General features: G+C 38.4%; 1 protein-coding gene across 1 annotated transcript in view; it reads left to right on the top strand.

Annotated features, from left to right (window-relative positions):
• OTOGL (otogelin like) overlaps positions 1 to 13,358 on the top strand; it is a 173,140-nt gene that overhangs the window by 122,692 nt on the left and 37,090 nt on the right. The window contains exons 37-41 of the mRNA XM_043447277.1: positions 2,899 to 2,972; positions 6,463 to 6,640; positions 6,884 to 7,026; positions 7,277 to 7,300; positions 7,393 to 7,485. Coding sequence (XP_043303212.1) covers positions 2,899 to 2,972; positions 6,463 to 6,640; positions 6,884 to 7,026; positions 7,277 to 7,300; positions 7,393 to 7,485 — 512 coding nt within the window. The remainder of the gene's footprint in view (positions 1 to 2,898; positions 2,973 to 6,462; positions 6,641 to 6,883; positions 7,027 to 7,276; positions 7,301 to 7,392; positions 7,486 to 13,358) is intronic.

The following is a 13,358-nucleotide window of genomic DNA, read 5'->3' as shown; positions in this document are numbered from 1 at the left end:
GACAGAAGCAAGAACTACAATCCCATTTTAGTCTGTAAAAATGTCATATTCTCTAGAAGTTACAACATCTAATAAACCATGAACCCAGCTTTTAGGACCAAGCAATAGAAGTTTTTATTCTACTGTATTATGATATGTTTTTAGAATATATAAAATAAGTTATTTATGAAATTTGTTAAAAAAAAGTTTTCTCTGATGTCATTGTGGTAGACTGAATAATGGTCCCCCAAAGATGTCCTTGTCATCATCTCCAGAATTTGTGGAAATGGGACCTTGCATGCTGAAGATGTGGTGAAGTTAAGAATTTTGAGATGGGGAAGTTTTCCTGAATTATCCGTATGAGCCCAGGGTCATCACAAAGATCCTTAAAAGAGGAGGATGGTCAGAGTCAGAGGAGATAATGCATGTGAGAAGTCAAAATTAGCAGGGAAGGACAAAGAGAGAGGGGGAAGAAGAGAAAGAGAGAGACTGGGATTTGAAAATATTATTCTGTGGTTTTGAAGATGGAGGAAGAGACCATGATGCATCAATATATTCATGCAATCCATAGTTGGAAAAGCAAGGAAACAAATTCTTCCATAGAGACTCTAGAAGGAATACAGCCATTGCTGATACCTTGATTTTAGGACTTCTGACTTCCAGAACCACAAAATAATAATTTGGTGATGTTTTAAACCACTAGACTTGTAATAATTTGTTTGTAGCAGCCACAGGAAACTAATATGGTCATTTTAGATAGTATCAACAATGGATACTGCAATTACAGCTAGATGAAATTTCAGCCATTCTTTTTGGTACAAGGGTTTCATCAAAGCTGTATATTGTTACCCTGCTTATTTAACTTATATGCAGAGTACATCATGTGAACTACCAGAATGGATGAAGCGCAAGCTGGAATTGAGATTGCTGTGAGAAATATCAATAACCTCAGATATTTGGATGACACCACTCTTATGGCAGAAGGCAAAGAGGAACTAAAGAACCTCTTGATGAAGGTGAAAGAGGAGAGTGAAAAAGATAGCTTAAACCTCAACATTGAAAAAACAAAGATCATGACATCTGATCCCATCACTTCATGGCAAATAGATGGAGAAACAATGGAAACAGTGACAGACTTTATTTTCTTGGGCTCCAAAATTCACTGCAGATGGTGACTGTGTGTGTGTGCACAATTATGTCAACTCTTTGCAACCCCATGGATTGTAGCCCATCAGGTTCCTCTGTCCATGGAATTTTCCAGGCAATAATTCTGGAGTGGGTTGCCATTTCCTTCTCCAGGATGGTGGCTGCAGCCATGAAGTTAAAAGATAGCTTCGGAAGTTGGTAATGGACAGGAAAGCCTGGCATTCAGAGGTCCATGGGGTCCAAAGAGTCTGACACGACTGAACGACTGAACTGAGCTGCTCCTTGGAAGAAAAACTATGACAAACCTAGACAGCATATTAAAAAGCAGAGACATTACTTTGCCAAGAAAGATTCCAATAGTCAAAGCTATTGTTTTTCCAGTAGTCATGTATGGATGTGAGAGTTGGGCCATTAAGAAGGCTGAGTGTGGAAGAATTGATGCTTTCGAACTGTGGTGTTGGAGAAGACTCTTGAGCAACTAAAAAACAACAGTCCTTCAGACTTTGAATGTTTTAGAGACAGCTTTATTACTAACAAAAAACTTTAGAAGGCATCTTACAAATACGTTTCAGTTCAGTTCAGTTCAGTTCAGTTGCTCAGTCGTGACCAGCTCTTTGTGACCCCATGGACTGCTGCATGCCAGGCTTCCCTGTCCACCGCTAACTCCCGAAGCTTCCTCAAACTCATGTCCATTGAGTTGGTGATGCCATCCAACCATCTCATCCTCTGTCGTCCCCTTCTCCTCCTGCCTTCAATCTTTCCCAGCATCAGGGTCTTTTCCAATTAGTCGGCTCTTCGCAACAGGTGGCCAAAGTATTGGAGCTTCAGTTTCAGCATCAGTCCTTCCAATGAATGTTCAGGACTGATTTCCTTTAGGATGGACTGGTGGGATCTCCTTGCAGTCCAGGGGACTCTCAAAAGCTTTTTCCAACACCACAGTTCAAAAGCATCAGTTCTTCAGCACTCAGCTTTCTTTATAGTCCAACTCTCACATTCATACATGACTACTGGAAAAACCATAGCTTTCACTAGATGGACCTTTGTTGGCAAAGTAATGTCTTTACTCTTCAATATGCTGTCTAGGTTGGTCATAGCTTTTCTTCCAAAGAGCAAGCATCTTTTAATTTCATGGCTGCAGTCACCATCTGCAGTGATTTTGGAGCCCCTAAAAATAAAGTCTCTCACTGTTTCCATTGTTTCCCCATCTATTTGCCATGAAGTGATGGGACCGGATGCCATGATCTTCATTTTCTGAATGTTTACCAGTCATATTTCCCCTTTCCATGGATTCCTTCTTTACCACATCCTCAACTGGGGTCTTGATTAGTCCATAGCATCATTTATTCTGCTTGCAAAGAAAACATTCTAGAGATTCACTGGGAAATGAATCAACCTCACTCTGTATTTTAAGAATTCAACAAAATTTGTAACTCCTGAGCAGTCTTTAGTGATACTGTTGGTATTTCTACCAGTTCAAACAAATGTGTTTCACCATCAAGGCAGTGAAGGTGTTTATAGAATGGTGCCTCAAAGCCAGGAATCAGAATTCCCAAGTTCAAATTCTGCCTTTGACACGTACCAGCTTACTTCTCTACAGCTTAGTCTCCTTATCTGTAAAATGACAATAATATTATTATCTACTTCACAGGGTTCTTGTTAGAATTAAGTGAAATAATCTATATAAAATTTCTGATCATGGTGTCTGTCACAAATGAATTTTATACATGATCAATACCACTTCACTAATGTTGGGGACCTCTTTATTTCCTTCAGGTCCAGAAACAATTACTCCATCAGCCTTCACTGCAGTTGACATGCTAACAACGACAACAGGTTTGGAATGTGAGGTATGACTGAGTAATATCTTCAGCTATCTGTCATTTCCTGATTGTGTCTATTAATGTTTCTGTATCACTATATAAATGCTATTAAAATTCTCTTGGTATGCTCTCAAGTCTTTCTTTGTTAAATTAAGTGTGCCTTACATTTTAACAATTGTATTTCCTTAACTGTCAGATATTTCTTATAATTAGATTCTGGTTACACTAAGAAAAATAAAATGATATGCAAATGAAGTCTTAAAGATGATTCCTTAATAACAACAATTTTGTGATAATTAGGTGTAATAATAATTATGTGTGCTAACTTAATTCTCATTTATTGATTTATTACTTAGATAATTTATTCATTTGATAATAATAATTAAGTGTGATTATTTAATAATTCTTTAATGACGATAATTCTTTATAATAATAAAGGGTATATTTGGGTTTCTCTGTAAATTAGGCATTCAAAAATATTTATCAAGCAGCTACTATATGCCATTTGTTGATCTGTGCACATGTTCAGTCATGTCCGACTCTGTGCAACCCTTTGAACTGTATAGCCCACCAGGCTCCTCTGTCCATGGGATTATCTAGGCAAGAATACTAGAGTGGGTTGCAATTTTCTCCTCCAAGGGATCATCCTGACCCAGAGCTCAAACCTGCATCTCCTGTGTCTCCTGCATTGCAGGCAAATTCTTTACCTGCTGAGCCACTGGGGCACTGTGCAAAATGACGAGAATATATGAGTAAGCAAAAAAGATAAGGTCATTGAATCCCAGAGCTAGTAATTGTCTTGGCTGATACTTGAGAAATTATCTTCTTACTCCAAATATGCCACTTGTTCTGATAAACCAATTATTTATCCAGCTAATATTTATTCAGCACTATTGCTGGCTAGGAGATATTCAGGTAAATTACTGCTTTTATAGAGTTTACATTGTATTGGATTCTAAAGTAGCCAATAAGCAAAATTAATTTGCCAAGTTATGTAAAACATTAGAGATTGCTGCTCAGGAGAAAAATAAAACTATTTTCAATGAAATTATTTATACTGATCCTCATTCATAGAGTAACTGTTACTTTAAAGAAAAAATCTGAAGAAGTTGAGAGAGTGAACCATGCAGAGCAATCCAGGCAGAGGGGTCAGCAAGTGCAAAGGCCCTGAGCTGAGAATGTAGCTAACATCTTAAAACAAAGAAAGAATAGCAAGGAGGTCATGCAGTAAGTCCAGAGTAAAATAGTAGGAAATAGATTACGTAAGGCCTTGTGGATGACTGTAAAGACTGTGGCTTTCATTCTAAGTGTTTTAGGAAGAGCAAAGGGAGATTTTTGAGCAGAGGAATTGTATGATCTGATTGCTTTCAGGATCATTTCAGCTTCTGTGTTGAGAGTAGGGTGTAAAGAGACAGTAGAACCAGTTACAAGAGGCTATTGCAGGAATTTAGATGAGAGACTGGTGGTGATGGCAGTGAAGATGGTGAGAAATACCTGGATTATGGATCTATTCTGAAGATAGAGGCTATGGAAATTGCTGAAGAATTAGATATGGGGTGTGAATGAAAAGGGGCTTCCCAGGAGGCACCAGTGGTTAAGAACTGATGTACCAGTGCAGGAGACATAAGAGACATGGGTTTGATCTCTGGATCAGGAAGATTCCCTGGAGGGGGGTACAGCAACCCACTCCAGTATTCTTGCCTGGAGAATCTCAAGGACAGAGGACCCTGGCAGGTTCCATAGGGTCGCAAAGAGTCAGACATAACTGAAGTGACTTAACATGCATGTACATGCTCAAATGAAAAAGAGGCATGCAGAATTCTAAGAGTTTTGCCTTGAACAACTGAAGGATAAAGTTGATATTAATCAGAATGGAGAAATTGTGGGACATGAAGGCCTAGGGTGGGTATAGCCAAGAGTTCAGTTTCTCCATGTAAAGGTTAAGATTCCTCTTAGACATCAAAAGGCTATTAATATGTATATACAGATTTGGTGAATATGAGTGAAGTGTAGTGCAGAGATCCAGTTAAGCTGAAATTTTCATATTTCTCAGTGGATAAATGTTACTTAATATTGTGGGATTAGATGAGGTCACAAAAGGATTGAGTGCAGTTGCAGAAGAGAGAGGGACCACTGCAACTTCTACAACTGAGAAACAAGGACAAACATGCAAAGGATATCAACCCCCGAAACAGCAGAGGATGGAGGAAGGGGTAGGTGATCTGGCAGCCAAGGGAAGAAAAATAGTGAGAAACATGGAGTAATAAGCTGGACTGAATATGCCAGTAGATCAAATCTGAGCTTAAAGATCCTTTGCCAGAGTGGAAGGTATAGATGCTTTAGGTAGTTTAGATGTTGTTTAGGGGTTTTAGTTTCCTTCTAACCACTTTCATTTTCTTGGTTAAATGGAAAAGAAGATCAATATCTAGGAATTGATACAATTCACACACAGATAATTTTGCAAGATTGAATTTGAATTTAACTATTTGCCTACCTTTGGCTTTTAAATTGAGAAGTCCTCACTTAATAATTTTACTATTTAGAAAATTATTTACCTCTTATCCTTTTAATTTGATCACATGTAACATTGGAATGATAGAAACCAATCTACAAAATTTAGGGAGCTTAAATGAAAAGAACTACTTCATTAGTGCATGATATGTAATAGGTGCGAAAGAGGTGTTGATTTTTCTTCCTCCATCCCCTGAGATACAGTGTGAAGTAGTGGTCAACAGCACTGACTTTTCAGAGTAACAATGCCTGAATATAAGTTCTGATTCACTATCTACTAGCTATGAAACTCGGGGAATTTAGTTTGACCTTAGACCTGATTTTCTATCTATGAAATAGGGACAAATTTTAATAACTACCTCAGAGGGTGTTTTTGTGGAAATAAAATGGACTAATTAGAACAATGCCTGGAACGTAATAAGTGGTATGATATTTATCACTGCTACTGTTGTTATTATAATTTATATAGAATATAATTTATAAACTTTGAAAAATCTGCAACTTTATCTAGAAATCTGTAAGCTATATGTGAAAAAATAAATTTTAATGATTCTATTCAGATACTGCCAAACTGATATCACATTTGATTTTTAATGAAATATTTGGATAATATTAAGTTGTAATTTTTTAAACTGACATTAACAGAAGTCTTAATCATACTAGCTTTATACAACATAATATGAAAGGTCAACTGCCACTGTTTTAAGTCTGCTTACAGAACACTAATCTAGACAATTTAGGACAAGACTTCAGTTTTCTCAGAAGTTGGGTATGTGGGCAGTTCTGATATCAAATCAATATTAAGGTAAAGTTAAATGAATCATACTGCTGAGTATTTTAGAGAAGATACCTCAACAAAAGCCATTGTGAAATTTTCATTGTTCATTTTTGAAAAGATTTTGTATTTTGGAAGTGTATACTATAGGCAATGTGAATGGGAAATTTAAGAATTAAAACATTAGTTGAAAATGGAAAAAAATGCATTAATTTTCTTTTTTATTAACAGCCTCAACAATTTGATCCTGTTTATAATTGTAGCCAATACATATGCCTTCACATGGAATGGAAGCTATACAATTGGTCTCTTCATTGCCCGAAGGCCTTGGAGATGCCTGACTGTGGTTTCCGGGGCAGACCTGTTCAAGTGAACACTGATATCTGCTGCCCGGAGTGGGAATGTCCGTGTGAGTGTGCATTTCTTATGTGGCAATCGATTTTAAATCAGGGGGAGATGGTTACTTTTTTGAAGCTATCACTTCATCAAGTCAAAGTTCATTTGACTTATGATTTTGGTTTCCAGTAACTTTCAGAGTTGCTTTTTGTCAAACATAATAAAACCAATTTGAAAGATGTTTTTAAAGGAGAAGTTATTACTGTAATACAAATAACTAGTTAATAGACTAAATCTACTCTCTATCGCTTTTTAGGTCGGTGTTCCATGTTGTCAGAACTCAGCATTATTACTTTTGATGGAAATAATGCAGCATTATATAGTATGGCTTCTTATATCTTAGTGAGAATTCCTGGGGAAGTTATAGTTGCTCATATTGAAAAATGTTCCATGAATCAGGTAAATCAGAATTTATTCTTGTGTCATTTATTCATGAATCTAGCAGCTGAAGTATGTCACAACATTAGGTATTCCCACAATAAGAAGGGACTCAAGAATTCACTGAGATTTATCTTCTGGTACTTAAAATGTGAATATATTTCAAGTGAATATATTTAGAGGCATATAATATTAATCCAAATAATGTTTTTAAAAATCAAGTAGTGTATGTTTTTAAAGTGTTTTTTCTTTATACCTTTCTTTTTTTCAGAATGGAAACTCATTTAAAAAGCTAGTGAGTATTTGCAAAATGTCTAGTAAATTACTTCTGTTTATTGCTAAAATTATGTTTAACTCCATAAAGTTTCAATTTTTTTTCAAATGAAGGCTTCCTCTGGAAGAGTCTCTGGACTTTGTTTTAAGAAGTTAAATTTGACCACATCTCTACATAAAGTACTTGTCAATCGGATAGCAAGAAAGGTAGGAACACAAAGTTAAAACATATCTTCACCTTAGATGAAACTGAGAAATTAAGTAAGTATAGTTATTTCCCAAAAGAGGGGAATTAGGCATGTCAGTGGATTTTCATTGCTATGATGTCTAATCATTCTTTTTATGGACAGTATAAAAATGTGTTTCATAATCTTATATGTCTCCCACCACAACTGCCAACTGTTGCAAATGTTTCTGCCTTTGTGAGGTTAACTGAAACCACCATGTTAAACATTCTAAAGCTCTCTCCATAATGTGAGTTGCCAAGCTTCCTAATGTTAGAGTTAATGTTAGCGTTGCAAACTAGACAAAGTGGAAATGAGGTGAAAGAGGGGATCATACGGTTGCAAAGAGTAGCAGGCAGCCAAGAATACCAGAATGAAGACAACCGAGAGAACAAATGGAAAGAGTAGTTTTGAAGTATTGATGCCATTGATTGAGAGCTAAAATAAGAAAAAAAATGAAGGCATAGTTAAATTTATTGAAATAAATGGGAGAAGAGCAATGCATCATTAAACATTTGGAAAGGGAGCCTTTTGATTTTACAGGGAAAACCTTTATCCCAAGGAATTATGCTTACCCAATAGAAGTGTTGAAAGCTGGATGATTCACTCAGATATATAGTGCAGTGCGTGCTCAGTCGAGTCTGACTCTTTGCAACCCTGTGGACTGTAGCCCACCAGGCTACTCTGCCCATGGGATTCTCCAGGCAAGAATATTGGAAAGGGTACCATTTCCTCCTCCAGGGATCTTCCCAACCCACAGATCGAGCCTTTGTCTCTTGCGTCTCCTGCATAGGCAGGCAGATTCTTTACCACTAGTGCCACCTGGGAAGCCCTCAGATATACATGGTGCTTTCAAAAATAGAAGAAAGTAATATATAAAGGTTTAGCTCAAAATGGCTGAGATGTTATGTGTTTTTCAGAAATACTTCTGTTAGCACAGGCCATAGATTCTGAACTGAAAACAGTGTTAAAGCAAGTCTATATACAGTAAAATGTCAGAAAATTTAGGAGCAGTGACCCCATAGGAGACTGACCCAGACTTGCCTATGAGTGTCCAGGAGTCTCCGGCGGAGACATGGGTTGGCAGGGGCCTGCTGCAGGGTTGGAGGCACTGAGGTCAGCAATGCATGCAGGGGGCCTTCTGAAGGAGGTCGCCGTTATCTTCATTACCTCCACCATAGTTTGCTCTCAGGTCAAACAACAGGGAGGGAACACAGCCCTCCCTGCCCATCAACAGAAAGTTGGATTAAAGATTTACAGGGCATGGCCCTGCCCATGAGAACAAGACCCAGTTTCCAGTCAGTCTCTCCCATCAGGAAATGTCCATAAACCTCTTATCCTTCTCCATCAGAGGGCAAACAGAATGAAAACCACAATCACAGAAAATGAATCAATCTGATCACATGGACTACAGCCTTGTCTAACTCATAGAAACTATGAGCCATGCTGTATAAGGCCACCCAAGTCAGACGGGTCATGGTGGAGGGTTCTGACAAAAGGTGGTCTACTGGAGAAGGGAATGGCAAACCACTTCAGTATTCTTGCCTTGAGAACCCCATGAACAGCATGAAAAGGCAAAAAGATAGGACACTGAAAGATGAACTCCCCAGGTCAGTAGGTGCCCAATATGCTGCTGGAGGAGAGTAGAGAAATACTCCAGAAAGAATGAAGGGATGGAGCCAAAGCAAAAACAAACCCCAGTTGTGGATGTGACTAGTGATGAAAGTAAAGTCTGACATTGTAAAGAACAATCTTATGTAGGAACCTGGAATGTTAGGTCCATGAATCAAGGCAAATTGGAAGTGGTCAGACAGGAGATGGCAACAAAGAACATCGACATTTTAGGAATCAGCAAACTAAAATGGACTGGAATGGGTGAATTTAACTCAGATGACCATTGTATCTACTACGGTGGGCAAGAATCCCTTAGAAGAAATGGAGTAGCCATCATAGTCAATAAAGAGTCCTAAATGCAAAACATGTGTGCAATCTCAAGAATGACAGAATGATCTCTGTTTGTTTCCAAGGCAAACCATTCAACATCACAGTAATTCAACTCTATGCCCCAACCAGTAATGCTAAAAAAGCTGAAGTTGAAAAGTTCTATGAAGACGTACAAGATCTTCTAGACTAACACCCCCAAAAGATGTCCTTTTCATTATAGGGGACTGGGATGCAAAAGTAGGAAGTCAGGAGATATCTGGAGTAACAAGCAAGTTTGGTCTTGGAGTACAAAATGAAGCAGGGCAAAGGCTAACAGAGTTTTGTCACTGGTCATAGCAAACACCCTCTTGCAACAATACAAGAGAAGACTCTACACATGGACATCATCGGATGGTCAACACTGAAATCAGATTGATTATATTCTTCACAGCCAAACATGGAGAAGCTCTATACAGTCAGCAAAAACAAGACGGGGAGCTGACTCTAGCTCAGATCATGAACTCCTTATTGCAAAATTCAGACAAAAATTGAAGAAAGTAGGGAAAACCATGACACCATTCAGGTATGACCTAAATCACATCCCTTATGATTATACAGTGGAAGTGACAAATAGATTCAAGGGATTAGATCTGATGGACAGAGTACCTGAAGAACTGTGGACAGAGGTTCCTGACATTGTACAGGAGACAGGGATCAAGACATCCCCATGAAAAAGAAATGCAAAAAGAAAAATGGTTGTCTGAGGAGGCCTTACAAATAGCTCAGAAAAGAAGAGAAGCTAAAGGCAAGGGAGAAAAGGAAAGATATACCCATTCGAATGTGGAGTTCCAAAAAATAGCAAAGAGAGATAAGAAAACCTTCCTCAGTGACCAAAGCAAAAAAATAGAGGAAAATAATCAAATGGGAAAGACTAGAGATCTCTGCTAGAAAATGAGAGATACCAAGGGAACATTTCATGTAAAGGTGGGCTCAATAAAGGACAGAAATGGTATGGACTTAACATAAGCAGGAGATATTAAGAAGAGGTGGCAAGAATACACAGAAGAACTATACAAAAAAGATTTTCATGACCCAGATAACTGTGATGGTGTGATCACTCACCTAGAGCCAGATATCCGGGAATGTGAAGTCAAGTGGGCCTTAGGAAGCATCACTATAAACAAAACTAATGGAGGTGATGGAATTCCAGTTGAGCTATTTCAAATCCTAAAAGATGATGCTGTGAAAGTGCTGCACTCAATATGCCAGAAAATTTGGAAAACTCAGCACTGGCCACAGGACTCGAAAAGGGTAGCTTTCATTCCAAATCCAAAGAAGGGCAATGCCAAAGATTGTTCAAACTACCGCACAATTGTACTCATCTCACACACTAGCAAAATAATGCTCCAAATTCTCCAAGGCTTCAACAATATGTGAACCATAAACTTCCAGATGTTCAAGCTGGATTTAGAAAAGGCAGAGGAACCAGAGATCAAATTGCCAACATCTGTTGGATCATCAAAAAAGCAAGAGAGTTCCAAAAAAACATCTACTTCTGCTTTATTGACTATGCCAAAGCCTTTGACTGTGTGGATCACAACAAACTGTGGAAAATTCTTAGAGATGGTAATACCGGACCACCTTACCTGCCTGTTGAGAAATCTTTGTGCAGGTCAAGAAGCAACAGTTAGAACTGGACATGGACAACAGACTTGTTCCAAGTTGGGAAAGGAGTACGTCAAGGCTGTATGTTGTCACCCTGCTTATTTAACTTATATGCAGAGTACATCATGAGAAATGCCAGGCTATATGAGGCACAAGCTGGAATCAAGATTACTGGGAGAAATATCAATAACCTCAGATACACAGATCACACCACACTTATGGCAGAAAGCGAAGAAGAACTAAACAGTTTCTTGATGAAAGTGAAAGAGGAGAGTGAAAAAGTTGGCTTAAAACTCAACAGTCAGAAGACTAAGATCATGGCATCGGGTCCCATCACCTCATGGCAAATAGATGGGGAGACAATGGAAACAATGAGAGACTTTATTTTTGGGACTCCAAAATTACTGCAGATGGTGACAGCAGCTATGAAATTACAAGACGCTTGCTCCCTTGGAAGAAAAGCTATGACCAACCTAGATGGCATTTTAAAAAACAGAGACATTACTTTGCCAACAAAGGTCCATGTAGTCAAAGCTATGGTTTTTCCAGTAGTCATGATGTATGGATGTGAGAGTTGGACTATAAAGAAAGCTGAACATCAGAGAATTGATGCTTTTGAACCTTGGTATTGGAGAACTCGTGAGAGTCCCTTGGACTGCAAGGAGATCAAACCAGTCAATCCTAAAGGAGATCAGTCCTGAATATTCATTGGAAGGACTGATGCTGAAGCTGAAACTCCAATACTTTGGCCACCTGATGCAAAGAACTGACTCATTGGAAAAGACCCGGATGCTGGGAAAGATTGAAGGCAGGGGGAGAAGGGAAGGACAGAGGATGAGATGCTTGGATGGCATCACTCACTCTGTGGCCATGAGTTTGAGCAAGCTCCGGGAGTTGGTGACGGACAAGGAGGCCTGGTGTGCTGCAGTCCATGGGGTCACAAAGAGTCAGACATGGCTGAGCGACTGAACTGAACTGAAACTTGAAATTGAATGTATGGCTTTTTTGGATGCTAGAGTATCTATATATATCTCTGACTTTAATAAGGTTGGTGTATAATAGAGGGTAGGAAATAAGCTTAAACCTGGTCAACACTATGGTTGTGAGCATTTGGGTGGAAGGGCTTATTTTCGGCTTCAGCTGAACTGATGATTGGTCATGTATTCAGTTGAAAACTCTTTAACGTAAAAAATCATTTAGTGAGTTTATGTGATAAAATGAAACAGTTCCTGATCTCAAGTAACTTGAAGTTGTGTGTGGGGTGCATACATGTAATTTTCTGCCAGTTAAAGGCAGCAGGAGCTAAAATGATAGTGTCGTGACCAAGATATCATTGGAACAGAGATAAGGCTCATTTAAATGCCGTGTATAGGAGGGTCAAATAGACATTTTTGGAGAAGGTGACACCTAAGATAAATCTTAAAGAATGAGTAGAAATTTAGCAGGCAAAGGATGTTTCAGCTTGAGGGTGGCAGTATGAGGAAGATTTAGAGATTAGAAATTGGATGGTTGGTCAGGTATAACTTTGAGAATTTTACTGAGAGTTATATAGCTCATGGTTCATTGTCATCACTGTTATTTAAAGCACTGTTTCCAAAGTAAAATCCTTAGATTGCTTATATTCATATTACAAAGAAAGCATGTTAAAAATATAAAATCTAGATTCCAGCTGAAACCTTGAAAGTAGAATTTCTGAAAATCCTAATCTTTACCAAGCCTCACAGATGGTTATTATGAGCATTATAAGTAGACAAACACTGATTTAGATCAAAGAGAGAACCCAGATTAAAGAAAACCTCCTGATAAAAAAAAACTTTATCTTAAATTTATATTAGGAAGCAATAGTGTAATCAACATATATTGAGGGAGGCCAATTAAAATAGTATATAACTTAGAAGAAAGTTTGCTTTTATAGACAACAAAGGGCAATGTTGTCTAGTCACTGAGTAGCGTTTGACTCTTTTGGGACCCCAGGGACTGTAGCCTGCCGAGATCCTCTGTTTATGGGGTTTTCCAGGCAAGAATACTGCAGTGGGTTATCATTTCCTTCTCCAGGGCATCTTCTTGACCCAGGGATTGAACCCAAGGCTCCTGCCACAACCCCTGCATTGGCAGGCGGGCTCTTTACCACAGAGTCACCTGGGACGCCCCCAGATATTGAATATAACAAGAGACAGCCAAAGAGCAATAAAAGGATTTAGGAGAAACTGACAGCAATAGGGTGTATGTTAAAACGTAAGCATTGTTCTAATAGGTGTAAATGCATTA

The sequence above is a fragment of the Cervus canadensis genome, chromosome 25 (genome assembly GCF_019320065.1).
Source record: "Cervus canadensis isolate Bull #8, Minnesota chromosome 25, ASM1932006v1, whole genome shotgun sequence".
Classification (NCBI taxonomy): domain Eukaryota; kingdom Metazoa; phylum Chordata; class Mammalia; order Artiodactyla; family Cervidae; genus Cervus; species Cervus canadensis.
The sequence above is the reverse complement of the archived record's forward strand: the minus strand, read 5'-3'. Positions and strand labels throughout refer to the sequence as shown.